This window comes from Rhagoletis pomonella, unplaced genomic scaffold (assembly GCF_013731165.1).
Source record: "Rhagoletis pomonella isolate Grant_MI unplaced genomic scaffold, Rhpom_1.0 Rhpom_scaffold_00008, whole genome shotgun sequence".
Lineage (NCBI taxonomy): Eukaryota > Metazoa > Arthropoda > Insecta > Diptera > Tephritidae > Rhagoletis > Rhagoletis pomonella.
In genome coordinates, this window is record NW_023458562.1 from 35,179,903 (window position 1) to 35,202,549 (window position 22,647).

The following is a 22,647-nucleotide window of genomic DNA, read 5'->3' on the forward strand; positions in this document are numbered from 1 at the left end:
TACATACATATGTATCTACATACATGGAGCTCCCTTAAATTTAGGTCTTGTAATATCAAAATACTTGTTGTGTGGTTTCTCCTTCAACATTTTAATTTATTTCTTTTTCTTCTTCTTTTGAAAGATCAAAATTAAGTAGTAGTTATTAGCAATTGAGTACATGTGTAAGCATTTGAAATGTTCAAAATTAGGAGGGTTGAATAAAAAAAAACAAAATTACTACATACCAAAATTAAATACAAAAACAAAATTACAAAATAGCGCCGACTTTGTTGCTGGCTCATTAGCGTCTTGCGATTTCCCATCTTTTATATCTTGCAACAATTGTGTATTTTAGTCTGTATGTACATATGTATGTGTGTATGATTGTCTCTGATATTAAAATTAAGGAAGTAACATTTGTGATGTTATCTGTTGTAAGACTGTGAGAAACTAAATTGTATGGAAGATTACAAGGCGCATAACTCGCAACTAACTATGGCCTTTATTACCAGCGTTAAATTGCCGGTTTTGTTCTGTCCACGGGAATTATTTTCAATTGCACAGACAATAGACGGAAGATGAGATTTTAAAGTTTGAAAGGATGTTGTGAAATTCTTGAAATTAAATTAAATTAAATTAAATACATAAATACCTAAATACATAAAAAGAAAGTTAATAACAAAAAAAAAAATTGAATAAAACGAAATAAAATCAAACAATGAAAAATTAATTTGTACAAAAGTAAAATACAATCATAAAAATATATAATAAAAAATAATAAAATTTTTATGAAATAAAATAAAATGTAGATAAATTAAAAAATTATACAAAATCAAATAAGTATAAAATAAATAATTTAAATACCACGTATCTAATAAAAAATAAAAATTGAAAAATAAGGAGACTAAAAAATTAACCATGTAGACCAGCTATCTAAGAAAAAAGAGAAACCAAAAATTAAAATATTATATAAAAGGTAATAAAAAATAATTTACTGTATGAAAACAAATAAAAAAGTATACAAAATATGTAAAATAAAAATAATAAAAAAATTAGTACCCATCTCTGTAATAAAAACATAAAAATAAATATTTATACAATTAGAAAAGTAAATAATACATGTATGTATAAAACAACAAAAATATTAATTAAAAATATGTAAAATAAATCTAATGAAAAAATAAAATATAACATAATAAACAAAAAAAGGAAAAAATTAAAAAATTTACATAAATGAGATATAAAATAAGAAGGTAATTAAAAATAAAACCAATAAAACATAAACAACATAAAGTAAGATAGAATAAAATAGTAATAATAATGAAAACCAAATAAATAAAATAATAAAAAATATTAAGAATACATAAAAAAATAAAAATCAAAAAATGGCATAAAGCGAAAAAATAAAAAATTTGAATAATATGTAATAAAAAATTAAGGGCGGTATTATCACTTGCGAAGCGAATGAGTTTGGCGAAGCGAACGGTTTGGCGAAGCGAATGGATTGGCGAACGCAATTTAAATATGCATTAAGAGTGTTCGCTTTTACCAGCTTGTGCAAGTTCTTTGCATAGCGAACACTTTTAATACCTTCTTTCCTTTTTAAATCGCAGCGCCAAACCGTTCGCTTCGCCAAAATCATTCGCTTCGCAAGTGATAATACCACCCTAAAATAATAAATTAAGTACATTAAGCTAACTAACTACAGATTAACCGCCGATTCTGAGTTAACTACGCACTGTGAATTTGGCTCTAAATAAAATAAATTTTTTCTATTTCATGCTTCCGTAGTTATCTGCGGCAGTTAGATTGGATATACACTCACTAGAATATGTTACAGTACAGTGTTTTTTTTTTAAATATTTGCAATTTTTTTCGTAACAAATTTTTACCGTTATTTTTTAATATAAATATAGTTCATTCAGCGTCAAATGAAATATAGATTAATGATTCAAAGTTTTTACAAAATTTAGGAAAATTCGACAAATTTTCAACTTTTAAATAAATTTTTTAGAATAGAATTGTAAATACAAAAAAAAACACTGTACGGAAACATATTCTAGCTAGTGTATGTAGATTTATAAATCTTCTTCGACTAAACTTATATTATCCCGAAAGTTTAGAAAGGGTTTTGAAGGTAAGGGCCACACTTGGCCACATTACGCTTAGCTATTTGCTCTTTAGGTAGGTTCATTAGAAGCCTGCATCTCTTCAAGTTGAACCCCGCCAATAAGGTGGTGCTTGGCTAGTAGTGTCGTTCTCTCATTGTTATTTTATTTTTCTTGAACACTGCCCTGATTGTGTTTGTACCTACTGCAGGCCCTATGGGGGTTGAGACCGCTGCAGTCCATTACTTCCTTTCCCACTATCCACTTGGGACCTGTTACCCAAAGCAGTCGGATATCAATGTGTGGAGCAAGGTTGTTAAGTTTCTAAATGAACTCCAGAACTACAGAATATTTAGCCTCAAAGTAAAAGAGAGCCGTGAGTGCACCTAGCTGCCGCTAAGGGTTAGAATGCTCTCATTGCGGTAATTCCTATGCAAGTTAATCTCTGCACATAGACTACATAATGGCGTAGATCCTCGCTTGAAAAATTAAATGGGAATTTCCCCATAGACATAGATTGCTCCATCCTGGGGTCTTTAATGCCTATCACATAGCTTCCAGCAAAAAGGTTAGACTAAACAGCCAGGATGATTTAGTTGGGGTATAGTCTCTCCTTTCGACTTTCGGAATGAAAATAAAAGAGGGACAGACTGTCTTTCGTGACGATTCAATAGCACTGGATTGATTCCATCTACCACAGGGGCTTTGTAGCGATCGAACGAGTCCAACGACCATCCGACTGACCGCTAAGTGAATAAGTTTCTTGCCAGTTTTCCGTCTGATGAAGAAGGTCAGTATTCTCGGGACTCTGTTTCTTGTTTGATGGGAACAACATCTGGAGTGGATAGAAAGCAGGGCGAGTGTACTTTCTACTTCGTTATCTTGTACGAAGCGGTTTAAGAATTTTTACTCTATTTGAAAAACGTATACCACTATATAGTTATGCAGATACCGCTCTTCCATTTTTTTTATTAGTCATATGTACCTGCACTTTGATATGAGTTTGTTATTCTTCTAAAAAGATTGCCTTTTTCAACAAATGTTTATGTGTAAAGAAACACGTCGGTTTTAATGGCTTTCTATTATAGTGTTTAACTGTAATTTTATAAATTTTGTGAAAATAATGTGATGCCTTTAATTCAAGCAAAAAACAAAAAAGAAAAACGTAAAAATAATGGAAACACACATCTGTTCTCATACAATGAATTCGTTGTTGTTGGACATCACGTCCAAAGCCAAAATGTTGTGTTGTACAGAGTAGAGTGTAATGATGGTACCGCAATTTGCCAGCTTGCCAGTTTTGCGAGTACGACGAGTATGGCACAATTCGCAATTATCGCAATTTGGGGTCATCAGCCATTCAGGTCGACAACATCATTACATTAATCATTATTATAAGATGACAGTGAAAAGCAGAATTTTAAATAGACATCAAAATCATTTAAAAATTTCTCGATAATTTTATGTTTTTCCGCAGTTATTTTTAGTTTTAGCATTTTGATGAATTAAGTATTTAAATCAAACCTAAATATCAGTTTCAGTGAAAGAATTTTCATTTTTTTAGAAAAAAACAGATTAGGCCAAACTATTGACAAATGATTCGATTTGATATCAATGCATACAGATGAGTGTTGGCGTGCAATGGCTCTGTAAGCGCCTAAGCGATTTTGGCCGAGTTCAATAAAGCACGCCAGTTGCTCCTCTTCTGTGCTAACTGACGCAATTGGAAATGCCAAGTCTTTCCATCGCAGTGTGGTCTCATCCGAGGCTTTGTTCTGATTTTTCTTTGGACCCTGCTTTTACGTGGCGACTCTCAAACCCAGCGCATAACCTATTGCTGGGACGGGGGTGGTTTTATAACCGAATAAACCTTGATATTGCGAGCCGATTGTTGCACAACTACTGGTGAACAGACGTTGCAGACTTCAGTGAGCCCTTAAACCGAATAAGTCAGAGTGGCCCGCCGAAGCTCCCTCTCCTTCTGCCGTTGACCCAAGGCTCCACTCGGATTGGTGACCGCATCTCGCACATGGGTTGCTCGCGATACCCACAGTACGCGAACGAGGATGCAAGAGGGCTTAGCTTAGCTTTGAAGGCTTTATCTTTGTGAAAAAAAAAATATATATTTTTTTTTAACTTTCTAATTTCTGTTTTCCTTGCACTTCTCTTCTTCCTCTTTCCTATTGAGTCCTATGGAAGTTTTTTAATTACTACAAGTAAAGTTTTCGCTTTGTCATAAATATATAAAAGCGAAAGGCCTAATCTAAAGTTGAGACTTCAATTTGCAAATCACTGATTAGATGTTTAATGGACTTTCAATATAAAGTTGTAACTATAAATTAATACATCTACGCATACAACATATGTATTTGTGTGCGTGTGTGCTTTCATATAAGCACATTAGGCCGTACTACCTTACAAGCAAACAAAAAAGTTCGCCGTACACTCCTGAGTCTAAAATACTTTTGCCAGACAATTTCGAAAAACTTTTTTTTTTTGGCCGAAACTAGAGGTTGCCTTTTTAAATTTTACGGTGACATCTACTTTCGGGAGTAAAAAAATTCATTTTAAAATTAGTTCTATTGTAACAATCGAAATACTTTCTTAGCAAAGGTTTAATGATTGTTTGGAGAGATTTGATTTATTGACAATAGGAGGTGCGTTAAGTCAATGCACTTTAGAACAAAAAAATTTTCTTCTCAAGACAAGTACATGCGTATATTATACTTTCAGATTTGACTCTAAATGTCGAAGAAATGACGAAAAATGTATAAAGGCGTTACCTACGTTCAAAATTGTCTTTGAAAAAATACTTTCGTACGGCGAAGGTACGGTCTAAGGTACATATCGCATGTATGCACATTAGGGTGGTCGAAAAGTGAATGTGGGGGGAAAAGTAAAGTCGGAAGTTTTATGCTCTTACCCCTAGGATTGTTCTATACCGAAAAAATATACCCCTATTTTCTATTTTGAAATCAAAAATTTTTTACACTGATATAGAATTCTTGAAAATAATATTTTTCAATCGGATCAGGAGATTTCCAATAATAATGCCCGAATGTTTATTTAATCTTTTTTTTTCATAGCAACTATATTTTATAGGTCAGCAAAAAATCCCAGAAAATGCAATGGGGGACCATTAACAAATCTTCTGTATTAAAAAATGGTTAAATAAACGATTGGATATTATTATTGGAAGTCTCCTGAAGAGAACCAGAGTTTTCCAATCGAAAAATATTGATTTTCAAGAATTCTATATTATTTCTACAAAAAGCTTCTTTTTTTATATAAAATACATGGAAAACTTTGAGCGCTTTGAGCTGTTGAGAGCATTAAAATTACGACTTTACTTTTTTTTTTTACCAGCCTAATGTACATACATATACATTTGTTGCGGAAATGCACTTTGCATGTCCTTTTCTCGCAAAAATCAAACATATGTATGATAATAATGTAAAAAAAAAAAAACCAACTAAGCAAAAAACACCACATAAGTAATTCGTGTACTTACAGTCTCTCCACATCCGCTGATATCTTCCTCGGCACTTGTGTTAAACCACGATGCGAACAGTCTACCGTCAGGCCATTACACGAACACACACGCGGACAACGTGATTCACTGATCACGCCCAAACTGCCGCCGGGTATATGTATGCCCACCGAAGAGCCGCCATATGGTTCGGCGGCAACCTGAAGGAAATCACCGCAGGCAGCAAGCAACAGTAGGAGGAGGAGGAGGAGAAAGTGAGAATTTACACAAAAGAGCCAACAAAGGCGACGTTCACGACGAAGAATGATTGGTGGAAGGTGGTGGAGAACGCTGTGGCTGTTGGGGTGAAGAATACTGGCGGCGGCGCGTGTGTACATTGCTGTCGGGTGGCTTGCTGTGCGGGCGGACGATGGAGTGTGGCAATGTGCCGCACTTACAACACCATCACCACCATTACTGCTGCAACAATCGAGCGCAACAGCTGCCGTGCAAGCGTTAGTGTTAAACACTGTTTCTACACCACAATCGCCACCACCACCACCGCCGATAGAGGCAGAAGCAAAGGCGGCGTCAATGGCAATTGCACTTTCGCTGCTATTGCTGTTGCTGGAGTTGTTGTTGTTTTTGCTATTGCTGTTGCTGTTGCGAGCATCTGCTTGTGCATATCTACTGACACTTGCTGCGCTTAAGCTGCCAGCACCATCACCACCACCGCCTCCTTTAAATCGCCGCATTGGGGAGTAGAAGCGACGTTGGGGTTGCAGGTGCGTCATTGCCGTACATTAAAATAGCGCGAGCGTGTGTGTGTGTGTGTGTGTGTGTGTAGGTGTGTGTGAATGTATGGTGTATGAAGGAGGGCGCTGCAGAATTTTTGCTGAAGTTTTGGTGTAATGATTTTTGTTGTGTGATGTTTTCTGTTGTTGTTTTTTTTTTAAGGTGAATGAATACTGGAAAACGGTTTATTTTTTTTTCTTGTTTTGTTTTTATTTTTAATTTAGTTTTTTCTGTTGTTTTGTTAAACGTTTTATGCAGTTCCTTAGGCAGGCAAGGCTTCTGGCTTTGGTCATTTAGCGGCAAGCGGCGGCGTCAAGCTGATTTTTTTGTTTGTTAAATTTCGCACTTTTTTCGTGTGATTTCGAACAGCAGTTCAAAATTTTTTTCCCATTTTAAACTAACTAAATCACATGATTACGTTGTGTGGTAATGTACTCGTTATTTTCATGCACGCAATTGTTTCGCTAAGCTTTTGTTGTTGTTGCCGTGGCACGCAACAAAACAATTGTGGCATTTTTTCACATGTAAACAATTTTCGTTATTCGTTGTTTTTATTAATTTTCTCGCTGTTTTCGATTTTTCTTATTAATTTTTAACCTATTTTTTCTCTTTATTTTGTGCTTTTGTGCAATTTTTGTTCTTCGTTCACGTATTTGTCGCGCAATCCGCACCGGTAATCACCTACACAATACGTACCACCTTCGATTCGTATCGTCCAACTACCGTCGTCCGCACGTTCCTTCTAACTGTGTTGCAATGCTGCACTGAACACTGCCACACAAAAAAAAACGTTACACAAGCACACACAACTGTTATTTTAAATGCACATTAAACGTACACTAACAACAATAAAATAATTGGACTACACAATTTCGTTCAATAGCTGTTGCAGCAGGCATCTCTTCTGGCTTCGGTGTTTGTTGGTGGTGGTTGATAATTTCCTCGCTGTCGGCGGTAGGCGCAAAAGACAAGAAACAACCAATTCAGCGGGGCAACCACTCCGTTCGTCGTAAAGTGAAATACACTTTTCAAAAAAAAAAGAACGAGAAAATTTTAAAGAAAAAATATTCAACTACTCGGTGTACGCACAAACACCACTATGTAACTACAAAGCTACACTTTGCCAACCATCGACCAACAGTCGACCGACCTGTAGGTAGCGGATGTGCATTTGTATTGTAATTCAATACGAGCAGATAATAATAAATGCAGGCGGCGCGCGCTGTTGCTTTTGCTGTTTCTTATTGTTCTTGTTTTTTTTTGTTGTAGTTGTTATTGTTATTGTTATTGCTCTTGCTGTTCATTTGCCTAGCGTGCTGTGTGTGTTGCAGTTTTTCTGCTAAGCGGCGGCAGCTGTTTTAGGTAGTTGAGCCGTTGTCGATGCTTCTTTTTTTGGTCTTATAATCCTCAGCCTCGGAGTCGGCTCAGATGCAGGGCGAGCAGTAAAGGTGCCTGGAAAGAAAGAGTAGAAAAAGTGGAAAAAGTTAATGAACATGTTGCAAATTCAGCCTACAAAGATTATGTACAAATTAGAGAGCTGCACAAGTGCAATTGATTCTACATACAATAAGCAATAAGCCACTAGAAAAATTCAAAACAACGTTATCCTGTTAATTCTTGGAGAAGTATGAATACGCTTGTGTCATCCATAGCGGTAAACGTCTTGATGAAAATTGGGCTGAGCGTCAATACGAAAAATACCGATTATGTAATATTAACAAGGAATTAAAAGTTTCCAATGACGTGGAGCAGGCCTAAATTAAGAAGGACTACTTTACAAGAAAATTCTAACACAAAGTACGTTGGAATCGTACTGGACAGCAAACTGTCGTGGAAACCCAGTGCGGAGGGGCAAGTAAAGAAAGTATCGGCATGTAACAGGATTTAGGGCTGCCCATGGGGTCTTGCGATTGCTTCTTCACATTGGATACTTTAGTCTATTGTTAGGCCTATAGTATTTTATGAGGTATTAGGTAGTGTGATAGATAGTGATAAAAAAGAAGACGAAGAAGAATAAATAGAGACTATGATTAGCATAACCGGTGCCTTGAGGATGTATTTAGTAGTTAAAAACATAGCGTTTATAAATGCAGTAAGACTTTATGTCTCAGGTCAGTTTGGATTCAGGACATATGGTTACAGCAGTATAGCGCCAACCCTAATAGGAGAAATAGGATTTGTGATTCCGAGCCTGAGTTGCGAAAGGTCTCTTGAAGTTACTACGAGAAGTCGATGGTTGGCGTACGGAATTTGGAGTTGACGCGACGCACTTTTACACTGACCGTTCTAAAATGAATGAATGAGTAGGTGCTGGGGTTTACTGCTATGAATCAGACATTTAAAGGCTACCGGACCACCCGTACTAGTATTTTTCAAACTGAAGGTTTGGCAATAACTAAAGTGGTAGAGCTACTGCAGTAAACAAATACGCCTAGTGAGCGAAAAAACTTGTACACTGCGAGGCTGACATTAAGGCTATATATACTTTCATATACTCGTATGTATGTACATTATATAAGAAGACCGTCAAAGATGGTAAGAAAGCAATACTTAGGAGGGTTAGGCATGACATTAATGATCCACATTGCATTGGGTCCCAGAACACAAATACGTTGATGGTATGGGAATGAAAAGCTGACGAGCTACACTCTAAAAAGTTCATGTAAAACTACTACTGAAAAGTGTTTATTTTTCAACCAGAATCTGTGTAAATATACGTACAAGATGTTCAAGATTTGATTTTAAACAAGAGATGTTTAAAAAATACACATAAGTATACACATACAATGTTAAAAATTGCAAACATTTTGAAAGTAGAAATATATTTTTTACTAATAATAAACATTAAGTGCTCATCTTGACTCAATTTTAAACACTTTATGTGTAAGTTTTCTCTACGTGACAAATTTGGTATGTAAAAGTAAACAGACAGTGTTTAATTTTGCACACATCAGGAGAGGAAACTGGTTACCTCTCTTTATATGCGTCAAATTAAACAAGAATATAGTAGAGGAAATTTTAAATATTTTGTGTGTAAACTGTGAAATTTTGAACAATATCTGATTAGAACTCAGCTAACTAATTTGAAATTTATTCTACGCCAGACATATGATAAGTAAAAGTAAACGGGCAATGTGTAATTGAATTAACACGGTGTTTAAATTTGCATTCACTAAGAGAGAAAACTGGTTACCTATCTTAATATGCGCAAATTTAAACAAAATTTTTTTACAGTGTAGCCAAAGAGCGCGTTCTTCGAGATAACGACGTACTTCTGTGCGTACCAATTTCTCTAAAGGAAATTCAACGATCACATGAACTTCGCATGTCCTATTAGGCAGACAGAATATTGAAACGTACACAGGGCTGCAGGGTTGGAAAGGTTATCCATAGGAAAAGCAGACTTATCACTTCTAGATTGTATTTTTATCAGAAGCTGTTTTTCATGGCAAAAATACGCTCGAAGGTTTGCCATTGCCTGCCGAGGGGCGAGCGATATTAGAAAAAAGCGTTTTATTTTTTTTTCAGTGGGCACTACTTTATAGAGTACAGGGGATGGATTCTGAAGACTTTTTAGTCGGGGAATAGGAACAGCTCCGCTCCATTTTCATGTTACCTAAGTTGGAACACCTATCCGAATAACCCATGTTGCTTTTCTTTATTTGACTTGAAATGAGTTCTAAGTGCATTTGTGCAGCTCTCTGATACATATGTATGTACATATGTACGTACACATTTTTACAATGCTGCCTATCAGCTTCAGCTTGTTGCTTGTGCTGTTTTCAGATAAAGCAAAAGCAACGCGTCAAATAGCCTCAGGTAAGATTGAATTAAGTTAACCAGGCTGACAAATTCATATGTTTCAACTCAAGGACCTCTTTTTGCTGGCTGCCATTGCTATCGCGAGTAACAACTCTGTACTCGCATTGCTAACGACGACGATGACGATAACAACAGTAAACGTTGCCGCCGCCACGCTATACAAGTGGGTGGCAAAAAGTGGAGGGTTGCAATTAAAAATGCACTCGTTACTTGTTTTTTTTTGCTTCAAGTGCAGTTGCGGATTTCTACGTGTTTGGCAAATAAATGTACGGATATACAGTGGTGTGGAAAATACTGTGAATACTTGGGATGGTAGGAGAGTAAGTTAAGATATGGGACGTGAAGCGTTCTAGAATAGGAAAATAAACCTCCTACGCGAGAACGGGTCGATGCTCGGCGATCAGATCTAATGAGATCAGAATGCTACATGGTTCCTTATGATATCTATGCCTCCAGTGGAATATCGATATCAATTAGTATTATTGTACACGCTCACTCACTTGTACGCCGGGATAGTGATGGTAATTGCAAAGCTGGCGAACTGGCGAGAAAAGATACGATCACCGAGATCCATAATAGAAGGATCACGGTGTCAATGTCACCCTTTACCTACCTCTTACTCTTGAACTCGCCGTGAAGCTCGCGAAGGGAGCCTCGTCGTCTGCCCTTGTAGAGCCACATCCACTTTGCGGCCTCAGGACCAGCCGAACTTACTGCATAAGCGGATGATATTTCTGTCATACTAAGCGGAAAGTGTCTGTCCACACTCAGCTTACTTATTAGTCAAGAACAACGGATGATACATCTTTGGGCAATCGAAGTGAGGCGGGCCTAGTATCAACGCAGAAAAGACAGATTTGCTACTCTTCACCAGGAAATACAAGATTCCGAAATGGTCCAAGCTGGATGAGGTGACCCTCCAGGTGAAGCAAAGCACCAACTACCTCGAAATAATACTCGATAGTAAGCTGTCGAGGCGCCTTAATGTGGAGGAACGAAGATAGCCTCCGTGGAATTCTATGCATGCAAAAAGATGCTGTACTGCACTGGATCTTCACGGCGATAGTCAAGCCGATACTGTTCCATGGGGTATTGGAGAAGAAAACATTTCTTAATAGAATAGAAAGTGCACTTTGGAACGAACTTCGAAGCCACTATATACTTGATAGTTCAGAGATCGAAGGCTGACGTGCGCAAGGCTGAAAGGTCTCCAGGATTATGGATTAGACATCGCCTGATGACATCGCACGCTTTTGAATTGACTCTGACTAATCATAAGATTTGTTGAAGATGCAGAATGAACTGCGGGTTAGTCTGCTGGAGCAGGGGACAAATCGCGGCATTCGATATCGAACGTAACTCGAATCGAAATTTGATTTTTAAATCGCGGCATTCGCTAATTTACATTATATTGTGCGAGAAAACAGCTGCGATTTTGTTTGATTCGATGCGAAACGAGTAATCACCCGCAATTCGGGCCTTGCTTTTCTACCTAATCGCCGCCAAGGTGGGGTATAACAAGGTGTCCCAGTTTGCCAATAGGACTGCGAGGTTCTTCAACAGTGCTCCTGGTACGCAGAGATTAGCTGTCCAAAGTGGTCGCAGTTTATTTGGTAACACTATGGAGCTGAATGTTCTCTCCGAAGCTACGCAGTGGCTGGCCAGCTTACCTAACTTAACCATAGAATCAATTTTATTTCGACGATGAATATGCCCAATTGTTTTTTAAATACGCTCCGCCAGGCATGTGAAGTTTAATGCAGGGTAAAATTATAAAGTTGAAGTGCAATGTTTCATTTTTTAGATCAGAAGTTGAATGCTCACTTTCAGAATTTTTCGATATAAACCAAAAAAAAAATCGACATAAAATAAAACAGATGCTGCACCTATGAAGAATGCACTCTGCCGGTGGTGAATAAGACAAATGCTTTTATACGCCACTGTATATTTGCTAAAGAGTATAATTTATGTGCTTAAAGCTCTTCACTTCAAGCAAACAAGATAAAAGCGAGACCCTTGCTTGCATTTGCTGCTGAATGCTTATCATTCTGACATCGCTTTTCTATAAAACCTTGCATATAACGGTCGTTGCATTGATGCACTCAATTATTTAAATCAATTACGCACACAAATGTAAAAGTGCGCACACACACACGAGTGTACCTACATACATATGTACATATGTATGTATTAGGATGTAGGTTTGTGCTACTGTAATTGTCCGCTTTAAGTATTTTTTCAAGGGTGATCGCGTCTAATTGATGCTTAAGACAACTCACAATTTGTAAATTGACAAGCAACAATATACTTTTACTCGTTCATAAATAGCGTAAAAATGTTTAAATGGGTGGTGGTTGAAGTAGTGATACAGCGGTGTACGTGGGCTAGCAGTAATTTACAAAAGCTAGCAACCGACCAAGCAATGGACCGACCAAACATTATTGCAAACGCACAGAAGTAACCCGCCAACCAACAGCAGCTTCAATCTGTTTAACTTCAATTCAGCAACTAGATCTTGTTGTCTAGGGAGTTAATTGTTTCAATTACTAATTTGATGACTGACAGCAACTTGACAGTGAGTGACATTCACCATGAATTCTCACGTTATGCTATGTATATAGAATTTTTAATAAAGTAATATTAGAATCGAAATAATCCGTGCCAGCACGCAAATAAATCTTTCTATTACTTTGGTCATATTTTAAATAGCATTTAATTGCTATTCGAAGAAACGGTAGCCGGTTATTTTTCAACGAAATCCGAACGTCTGATATCAGCTTACTCTACCTAAAAACTTGCACGCTACTTTTGTAAATACATTGTGTATACGCACTTAAATGCATACCTACTGTACATACATATGTATGTTCATAAATACATATCCACGCAGCATTAATAAAAAATCTTTGAATGAAGATGCCCCTTACGCTGCAGTACCTACATACATAGTTTCCACCACACCGGATGTGATGTGTCTTATTGTGTGTTAATGACAAACAGCTGATTGCAGTTGACATATTGTTTGCGAATGGCAGATGAGTAAATTTATGATAGCATATTTCTATCGCTTTCGCTACGTCATCAAAACATTAGACAAATAGTATTTATTGAAGTGCAGTCTGAATGACAATTGATTTTGGCAACCGTTATTAGTGCACGATGATGATAAATCAAAATTTCTTTTGTGGGATGGGAAAATATTTAACGTCAAGTATTTAAGATTAATTCCGCCTATAACAACTTTAAGAAAAATTCGTGGAATGAGCATGATAAAGCTGATGTAAAGGACAGCACTCAGACTCGTGGCAAATTTGAGGTATGTTTAGGGATGCAAACGATGCATTAATGTTTTTGAAACATCGATAATATTGGGCTGAAAGTCTATGTTTGCCATCAATATTTAACCAACGATACATCGATGTCAATTTCAACAATGTTTTAAGCATCGAATTTTGTGTAACTTTATTTAGAATTTTTATACCCGATTTTATGGCTAATAGCTGAAGTGACGAATTCGCAATTTTTACAACTGGTATATAATCGAATAGGCCCCAAATTTAAGGTATATGGATATTCTTCGAGACTTCTCGATGTAGTAACCCTCTTAAATTGTCTAAGGGCCGGTTGTTCAATGTCTGGTTATCACTACTTGCCGGTTAAACATCATTATCGACATGTACATGTGATCGATAAAGCAGTCGTTGTATTTAACCGGAGCTTCTACCTCCGATTAGTGCTAATCAGACATTGAACAACCGGCCCTGTGTGAGCTCCGGTTACGCGGGGCTGCCACCTAACCTAACCTCCTTCTTTAAGCAAGATACTGTACTATAAAAAATATAGAGTGCTACATATTCCTTGAGGATTTTCCTTATAGTCATATACATATAAAAGTGTCGTTTTTACAAAGCCAAGTTAACTCTCGCTTGCCAGTTATATACAGTTATACAGTTTAAAAACATCTTTACCTTTATTTTACGAAACAATTTTGCAATTTTAACACATTATTACGCTTAGGAAGTCTTGTGAATACCCTTCTTTTAAAAATTTTGACATGCTAAAATATATCTCCGGTTCTCGTGGTAAATGAATAGTTTGGTATGTGTACATATGCAGTACTTAAGTATTGTGTATAGGAAAGTCAGAAATTTCACGGAAAACCTTTCTTACATGCATTCGTTCTTTTATGAAGACTACGCATATTGGCAATATCGTTTCTCATATATCTATTTCTTTCGAGTATGCAACCTTCTTATATACATACAATGGGCCGTATGCATATCAAATAAGCAATTGTTTTTACTTAAAATGTCATACCTTTCACTTAAATTTGTTTGAAAAAATCGAGTAAAAGGACTGAAATTTTAAGGAAAAGTATTTGCTTGGGTTTTATGCATACGACCCTATAAGTAGAAACAAATTCCGTACAGATTTTTATTTTTGTTTGACATTCATAACAACCATAAAATTATTTCTTTTGCATAAAAATACAGTTCATTCTATAATATAAACCAATTAAATATAAGTTTCAATATTTTCTTAAAGTTTATGAAAATTGGTTAAGTTATCAGCAAAATTTTAAAATTGTGTGTCAACGGTCTTCCATATAAAATATTTTTTTATAGCAACTTCAAACAAACACATTATTGCATTAAAATTGCTGGAAATTTGCTGCAAATTTTGGGCAAAATTTTTTTTTTTTTTATAAAAAATTTAGTATTTTTGTATGGAAAAAATTATGAATATCTATTGTAAAAAATCTCTATACGTAAACTTTTTCTATTGAGTGTATGTATGTAGGTGTACATATTCGGCGAAGAAAATGGCTAACTCACTTACTAACCAAATCTTGACTTGATCATTAAAAAAAACAGTACCCCATCACACTGTTTATAATTACATATATTATTTTTATGAGCAGCCAATTTATCACCTCTACTTTCTCGTGCCCTTTTCTGTATTTCCTTGCTAGTAGTTGATGGTAATACATATTTTAATAGTTTGCTTTTATGAATGCATATTTTATCACTTATGTGATATTTAATGAGATTGGCATCATGAAACCTTACTAAAACATTAAATGTATTTAAGAAACGGTCAGAGAGTCAAGTGCTATGTTAATGGCATGTTTAGTAACTAAATAATGTTGAAAATTGAGCAGCTTTCACTGCAACTTAAAGTTGTTCAGTGTTTCTGAAAACTTTCGTTTTAATAAGGTTTTATGACAGTGAGAGGCTAACATTTTAGTTGTATCAACTTTTAGTAGAAATATTGCTTTGAATAAATTACGCATTAAATTATGAGCGGAGTTCAAGTGGGAGTAAATATTCGTACAATTCATTTATAAGACGCATTCGGCTAGGACCAAGCGGCCACAGTTAGTAATGATCGATGATGTTATACTAGAATAGCCTTGTGTCAGCCTCTATCCAATTAGTTCCTCTGACTTCTGATATAAGCTGCTTGAGGCTATCCATCACACCTCATTATTAATTTGGCTATGCCTATGTCTGTCAGGTAGCAAATTGGTTCCCAGCGAACGATCAAAAACCTCTTTTGGGACAACTTCGGAAATCGTATTCGATTCAATTAGGCATTGACGCGCTACACAAAACAATAATTCAGTATTTTTGCTTGTAGTAGCTGAAGGGCTTCCTAAAAGTCATTGGACTTTGAGTCCTTCGTCAGCTTAACCATCAACGTAAGATCAAATATACCAGCACCCGTCCACTCGTCTATTTTAGAGCTGTTCACAGTCCTAGAAGCGAATGATGCATTTCATGCCCAAAAGATTTCTTTAGTCGTTGAGTCGCAATCTTGGACCTTCAAAGATAAGTATTTTAGTGATCGGGGGATAAACTAGCTAGCCTCCGCATTTGCTTTTTTCTTTTCCTTTTGTTGTTGTGTTTTTCTTACAGTGCTAAATACTAGACCCTGCCTAAATCGGCTAGTCTATTAATCGTTTTCGCCAAGCTCAACTAACGAAACACCAAAGAAACGTGCATTTTCGACAAGGTCGGACCAACGGTAGAGGGGCGTTAGCTTCGTGGGTTTAAGGGAACAAATGAAAAAGCGATTGACTGTCGTGGTAGGTAGCTTCACAAGTCGGACAAGCGTGTGTATGTCGGAGTCGCTTCGGATAGGCAGAATTTAAGACTTCTACAGATCTTAATATATTAGGCTAGAACTGCGCGGGTATCTCGAGGTAACTGAAGCTCCTCCCCTGCGATGGATAGTGGTTAAAAACCGATGACGGCATTCACAATGCGTGAAGTTGTAAGGATTGTGATTGTCTGTCAGCGGATGCTGTTGATGGCTTGGTGATACAATGTCGGCCCCAGTGGTTGAGCGGATGTCGTCAGTGGGTTCTTAGCGGTGCCTTCTGACATGCCTAGGAGATGGAGGTGGTTCTGCTTCCAGCAAGTGTCTGTTCGAAAGCTCGCTGTGGTAGCAGCGAAGTTGGAATATATTGGATCTTGGATATTGGATATATTCAGATCTCGCTAAGCAGGTGGTGTTTAGGCGCAATAAGAAGTATCTCGTTGCTGACCAAAGTGCGACATTCTGACATATATCTTTGAATATCCGGAATTAGCGAATATTTACCGATTATTGGCATATCCGTATAATAAATGAACTGATATTAACCCAATATTCGGATGAAAAATTTAAGGGATATTAATCGGATATTCGGAAAACAAAATGAACGGACATTAAACGGATATCGGCATTTTCAAATCCAAAAGTTAACATTAAAATAACAATTGTGGATATCCAGATAACAAAATAATGTCCGGATATCCGAATTTAATCCATATACACGAATATCCAAACGGATATCTGGATATCCTAACATATGGCTAATCCTAGCCCTACACACAACACTTTTTATAAATTCGTCCAGTATTTTTCTTCATTCTGCACAGATAAGAATGTAGATCTATTTCCTCCTAGTTACTTATATACAAAATTACTCAGTAAAATGTATGCTTACGCATAAGTAATACTCCTCCACTGCTGACATAATGAGTGTTAGACATTTTCATCACATTCTATTGTCGCTTACTACCTACTTGACATTTTTCCGTCAAACTAAATGGTAAACAAAGATAAATGAAAGTAAGTGCATGCATACAAACGCCAATGCATATGTATATATAGTACATTCTGCAACCAAATACAGTTCAGGCTGGAGACATTATTGTGAAATATAAGGCAACAACAAAATTGACAACAAAAAAGGAAGACGAATAGCAAGGAAATTCATAACACTTGAAGCACACGGAGCGAGTTCATCATCAACAACAAAATTAAGATAACGAGCGGCGCACCACCTCGACTAGAAGTAATCGTACAAACTCGCAAGTTTTTTTGGTTCTTTTTTTTTGTTTTTTTTTCTTTTTTGTAAGTGCCGGGACATACTAAGTGTGCGGTGCTTTTTTGTTGTTGTTTATTTTCCTATGCATTTGTGAATTGATGCAGTGGCACATCAAACCAAATATTCAAATGTTCAGATATATGCCTATGTACGTATGTATGTATGTATATAATAATGCATTTGTGTTAGTATAGGTGCGTGCGTGTAGGTGTATGCGCATAAAGTGGGAATACCGCTACCGCAACAATCAAAACAGTTGGATATTAAATTTGTTGTAATTCCACCAACAGCAGAAGCAGCACCAGCAGAACGCGTACTGAACTGCACTGAACTCAACTGTCATTTGTACGCGACGAGTGCACCGGGATCATTCAAAAAAAAAATGTGTGGAAGAAGGGCACTTTTTCAGTGCGCGGGTGGTGTGAAGATCGCTCTACACTCCAGGCAGACACGAACTCATACGGACATACCAAAAAAGCATACCCTGTAGGATCGGAATGAATTGAGACGGGAAGTTCAATAACTTTTCTATGGGGGAGTTTGCAACTTTGGTGTGACCCCGCCGAAATACAAGCACATCTTCTGGACCTACCATTAGTTGAATTTGACGACAACGATTGATTGAACAATGGCTCTTAGAGTACTCAAACTAAGTTTCTGTAGAATTTGTGTGTATCTGTTCGCGAATTGCGTGTCGGTGTCAGCATGGAGCCTTGGGTCAAGGCAGAAAAAGGAGAAAGTTCGGTTTAAGGGCTTACTTAACTCTCTTAAAACTCTTCCAGCAATAAGTTGTGTGCTGCGTTTGGAACCAGAAATATAAGTCTGACAAGCCCACAATCCAGGATATACCGGAGTCGGCCTTAAGACGGCGCAAATATTTGGTGTGATTTGTAGTAAGGCAGAGACCACGATGACTTGTCTCCAGGCTTACCGTTATAAGTAGACAGATGAGACAAATGCTGCCGTTTCCACTATCTTAAATTGTGCTTGACCAAAGAAATAACATTTGGTTCTACTACAGCAAACATCAGCCAGTGAAGAGCACACCTCCGGCAAGTAAAGCCTGCTCGACTTGGCCATGACACAGAACAAGGAATTGGGCCACCCGGGCATCCGTGATCAAAGGACCAAGATAAAAATTTATAAACGGGCGATAAACTTTTACAGTAATTGATGTATGTTCCATTTGATGACTTGGATAACGGTTATGTTGCATCATCGAGAAGTTGCAGTCACAAAGAATAGCAGAGGAATTTCCTAATCAACTCTCAATCCAGATTAGTTCTTTACTATCACCCACGGCATCTCTGCTTCCGTGGAATAACCAGCATGCAAACTGTCGAGAACCTTCTCAATGTGAATTATATAAAAACAATACCATGTGGAAAGTTCCCAAAGAGAAAAAAAGGCGAATAATAATTTCGAGAAAATTTCTAACAGAACAAAATGGGAACAAAAGCCTCCGGAAAGTTTTGGAATAGTACAAAACAGGAAAAAATTTTAGGAACTCTCTCTCGAAGAACAATTTGGGAACTAAAGTCTGTAGAACTTTCTGACACAACGAAACGGGAACAAATCTTCACTGAACTATTAGCTAAGAATGGAAGCGAAAAGAAAATTTTTCTCACAGCGTTCCATTTGTTTGAATATTAAAATTAATCAAAAAAGAACTAAAATACACCTATGCAAATAAAGTCAACGAAAGACTTAAGGCACAAAGATATGTAAATTTTTCAGTCTTTCTAGTGTTACCAGATATTTTATTTCATACATAAATTCCATAGACTGAAAACATGATGAAATAAAAAATAATGGGGTGTATTCTTATACGAAAACAGGAATACGGCTCAATAATTTCGATAATTTTTTTATTGTTATATACAATTTTTTAGTCTTATCGTATCACCCTATGCAATACATATATGTCTGATGATTAGAACATCATCGTAGGCAGTTACTTTAAATAATCCACAAGAAGGATGATGCCGCTTTTCGCCTTCCTAACATTACTTATGAGGTACTGTCCACATTCAATGCTTCAAATAACGTCCTTTCCCTACAGGGTTCATACATTGGGTGACGAATAGTGAGCGTATTTGTGTTGGTCGCAGTGCTTAAGGGGAGTAATGCGCCGCACTATGCCGAAGTTGTAGTATGAAGTGCTTTGATGGAGACCGGGAACTCGAGAACAGATAACTGTCACAAACACACACATACACTTAAGTCCATGAAGATACTTGAATTAGACACAGATGGTCAGAGATTTAGTGTTGAGTTGTGGTGCTGTTGTTGCTGTTGCTTTGCATTTCCATTTCCATTTCCACTTGAAAGTAGTGAATGGCTCCGACTTACACTGCTTTTTTTATATGTACATAAATGCTGTATATACTTATGTCTTTTGAAGTGTGCTCTTGTGTGGACAAATACACATAATTGTTATTATTTACTAATGCTGGGTATCCGCTGACAGATTTAGAATTTCAAATATAATACAATTAAAATCACTCGTCACACACTCTAATCAAGTAAACAATCGATGTTGATGATGATGATGACGCTGCTGCCGTCACTAACACCCCACCGCTATCATTATCGGCACACAGCGCACAACTCCAGGGCCCTGTTGGCTTATTCGACGCCAATTCGTTACGCTTTCTATATAGTATAAAGCAGCGTAAAGGAAGCGAGCGAGCAAAATTTGGTATTTTGAAGCCGTGCAGCAAATACTATGTAGTACTTCGAAATGCATAAATCAAAAGCGATGGGGCGGTACTGCTAAATCAAATTTTTTGTTTTTTAATTTTAAAATTTTTTCTTTAAATATAGTTTAGGTGTGAGCTGGCGAGCGCTGTATGCAATAAATAGTTCGCTGAAATGTGGGTGTGATTATTTTTAAATGAATCTACAATAGAATTATGTATGTGCATAATTGTACGTACATATGTATGTATGTACATTTATGCCAAAGCATCTGCATAATTACATATGTATAAGTGTGTGTGATGGCTTATAAATCATATGCATATATTTCATTTTTAATGTGAACATAAAATTCTATTTTATGGTATGTTGAAATTTCGAGTCCCTAAATTACGCATAAACACGTGTAAAATGAGCTCTTACACACAAATAAAATAATACAATAAAACACATGACAAGACAAATATACATACATAGGGCATGTTCCGGGTTATTGGTGTTGCTTGAGGTAGGCAGTTGGACAGATAGACAGATATGTACTATGAACATATGAATGTATGTATATATGTACCAGCTTATAGTTTATGTTGCACAGGCGGAAGCAAAAAACGTAAAATAAATGAAGAAAGAAAGCTTAAGAATTTACAACTTAATACATATCTATGCGTACTCATAGGCACACACATACATTCGTACATATTTTCTTGTAGAATTCTTTAATCATTTTTTATTATCTAGCCAACCAAACTAGCTAAAGGTAAATAATCCTACAAGCGCGCATACAAACATACATAGCTCAAATGTAGATATATCTGTGTACGTACTTCATTTAATCTCCAAAGTGACGGCTTTCTATCTCTCACATTTCCGTTTGTTAAAATCGAAACAATTTATTCATTTGGAAATGCCGCAGTGATTGCACAGTGCAGCGAGAGCGAGGATATCTTTAAAAACTTGATCGCTATCGTCGTCGTGAAATAACACTCAAAGTTGCAAGTTTCATCTACTACAAAATCAATGCAGACTTAAGCGAAATGTTTATGCATATATACGTAAATATGTATGTATAAGAAAAATTGGGCATCAGTTTGTGTATCCTAAAAATTAGACATAATTTCATGGCCATTTAAAAAATTTACTTATTTTTTTTATTTATTTAAAAGCTAACATAAATGTTTGGCCATTCAAAAACTGGACATCAATTTTTTTTTGTTATCTCGAACATAATTTTTGGTGATTTTAAAATATGGACATAGATTTTTGATTACTTAAAAAATGAGGACAAGTTTTTTATAACTTAAAAACTAGAAATAAAATTTTGGAAATAAAAAAAAATAGGTCATACATTTTTGGTTATTTAAAAGCTACGTACATAATTTTTTGGTAATTTAACATTTGGAAACAAAGTTTTCGTATTGATTAGCTGAACATACTTGGGCATAAATATTTGATAATTTAAGCAATGGACAGAGCTTCTTAGTAATTCACAATCCGGATATAAATTTTTGGTAATTTTAAAATTTATCATCAAACAAAAAAAAAAAATTTGTTTAGATGTAAAACATACATTTTTAAGAGATTTAAAAATTTAACATAAACTTTTGGTAGTAGAAATACTGGACATATGTATGGAACTTTTTGGGTATTTTAAAAACTGGACATTATTGTTTGATAATTTAAATAATATACATGTCTAAATGGTTGCTAATTAAAAAATTAGACATAAATTTTTGGTAATTTAAAATTTGGACATACATTCTGGACATAGTTTTTCAATATTTAAAAAACTGGACATCATTTTTTGATAGTTTTAATATTAGAAACACTTTTTGATGATTTCATATTGGACATAAATTGTTTTTAATCTAAAAATTGAACATAAATTTTTGGTAATTTAAAAATTGATAGTTGACATTGGACATAAATTGTTTGCTATTTGAAAGTTGGACATAAATTTTTCGTCATTAAAAAATTGGACATAAATTTTTGGTAGTATAAAAACTGAGTGCTAATTTTTGGTTATTTAAAAAATAAGACATTCTTTTTTAAAGTTAAAAACTGGACAAAAATTTTGAACAACATATAAAGTGGAAATAATTTTACATTATCTAAAAAACTAGACATTAGTATTAGGTCACTTAAAAACTGGACATGGAAGTTAAGTATTTTAAAATCTAGACATAATTTTTTGAAAATTTGAAAATGTGGGAAAATTTTTGATATTGCCAGACACAATTTTTTGCTAATCTATGGACAAAACCCTTTAGTGATTTGAAAAAATTGTACACATTTTTGGTGATTAAAAATTGGTATTTTAGAAGTTTGGCACAAATTTTCAGTAATTAAAAAAAATCGCTGCGAAAAAAACGACAATACCAGTTTTTGCTTAGAGG

The 22,647-nt window shown here is 35.8% G+C and overlaps 2 protein-coding genes across 11 annotated transcripts in view; both read right to left on the reverse strand.

Annotated features, from left to right (window-relative positions):
• LOC118744724 (protein slit) overlaps positions 1-22,647 on the reverse strand; it is a 78,542-nt gene that overhangs the window by 40,994 nt on the left and 14,901 nt on the right. The window lies entirely within an intron of this gene.
• Positions 1-22,647, reverse strand: part of LOC118744725 (protein slit-like) — a 64,473-nt gene that overhangs the window by 13,626 nt on the left and 28,200 nt on the right. For 3 of the 10 annotated variants that reach the window (XM_036477966.1, XM_036477958.1, XM_036477965.1), the window contains 2 exons: positions 7,051-7,806; positions 5,602-6,920 (listed from right to left, as the gene is read on the reverse strand). In XM_036477966.1, coding sequence (XP_036333859.1) covers positions 5,602-6,353 — 752 coding nt within the window. In that variant the 5' untranslated portion in view covers positions 6,354-6,920; positions 7,051-7,806. The remainder of the gene's footprint in view (positions 1-5,601; positions 6,921-7,050; positions 7,807-22,647) is intronic. The other 7 variants (XM_036477962.1, XM_036477957.1, XM_036477956.1 and 4 more) reach the window with 3 other exon arrangements.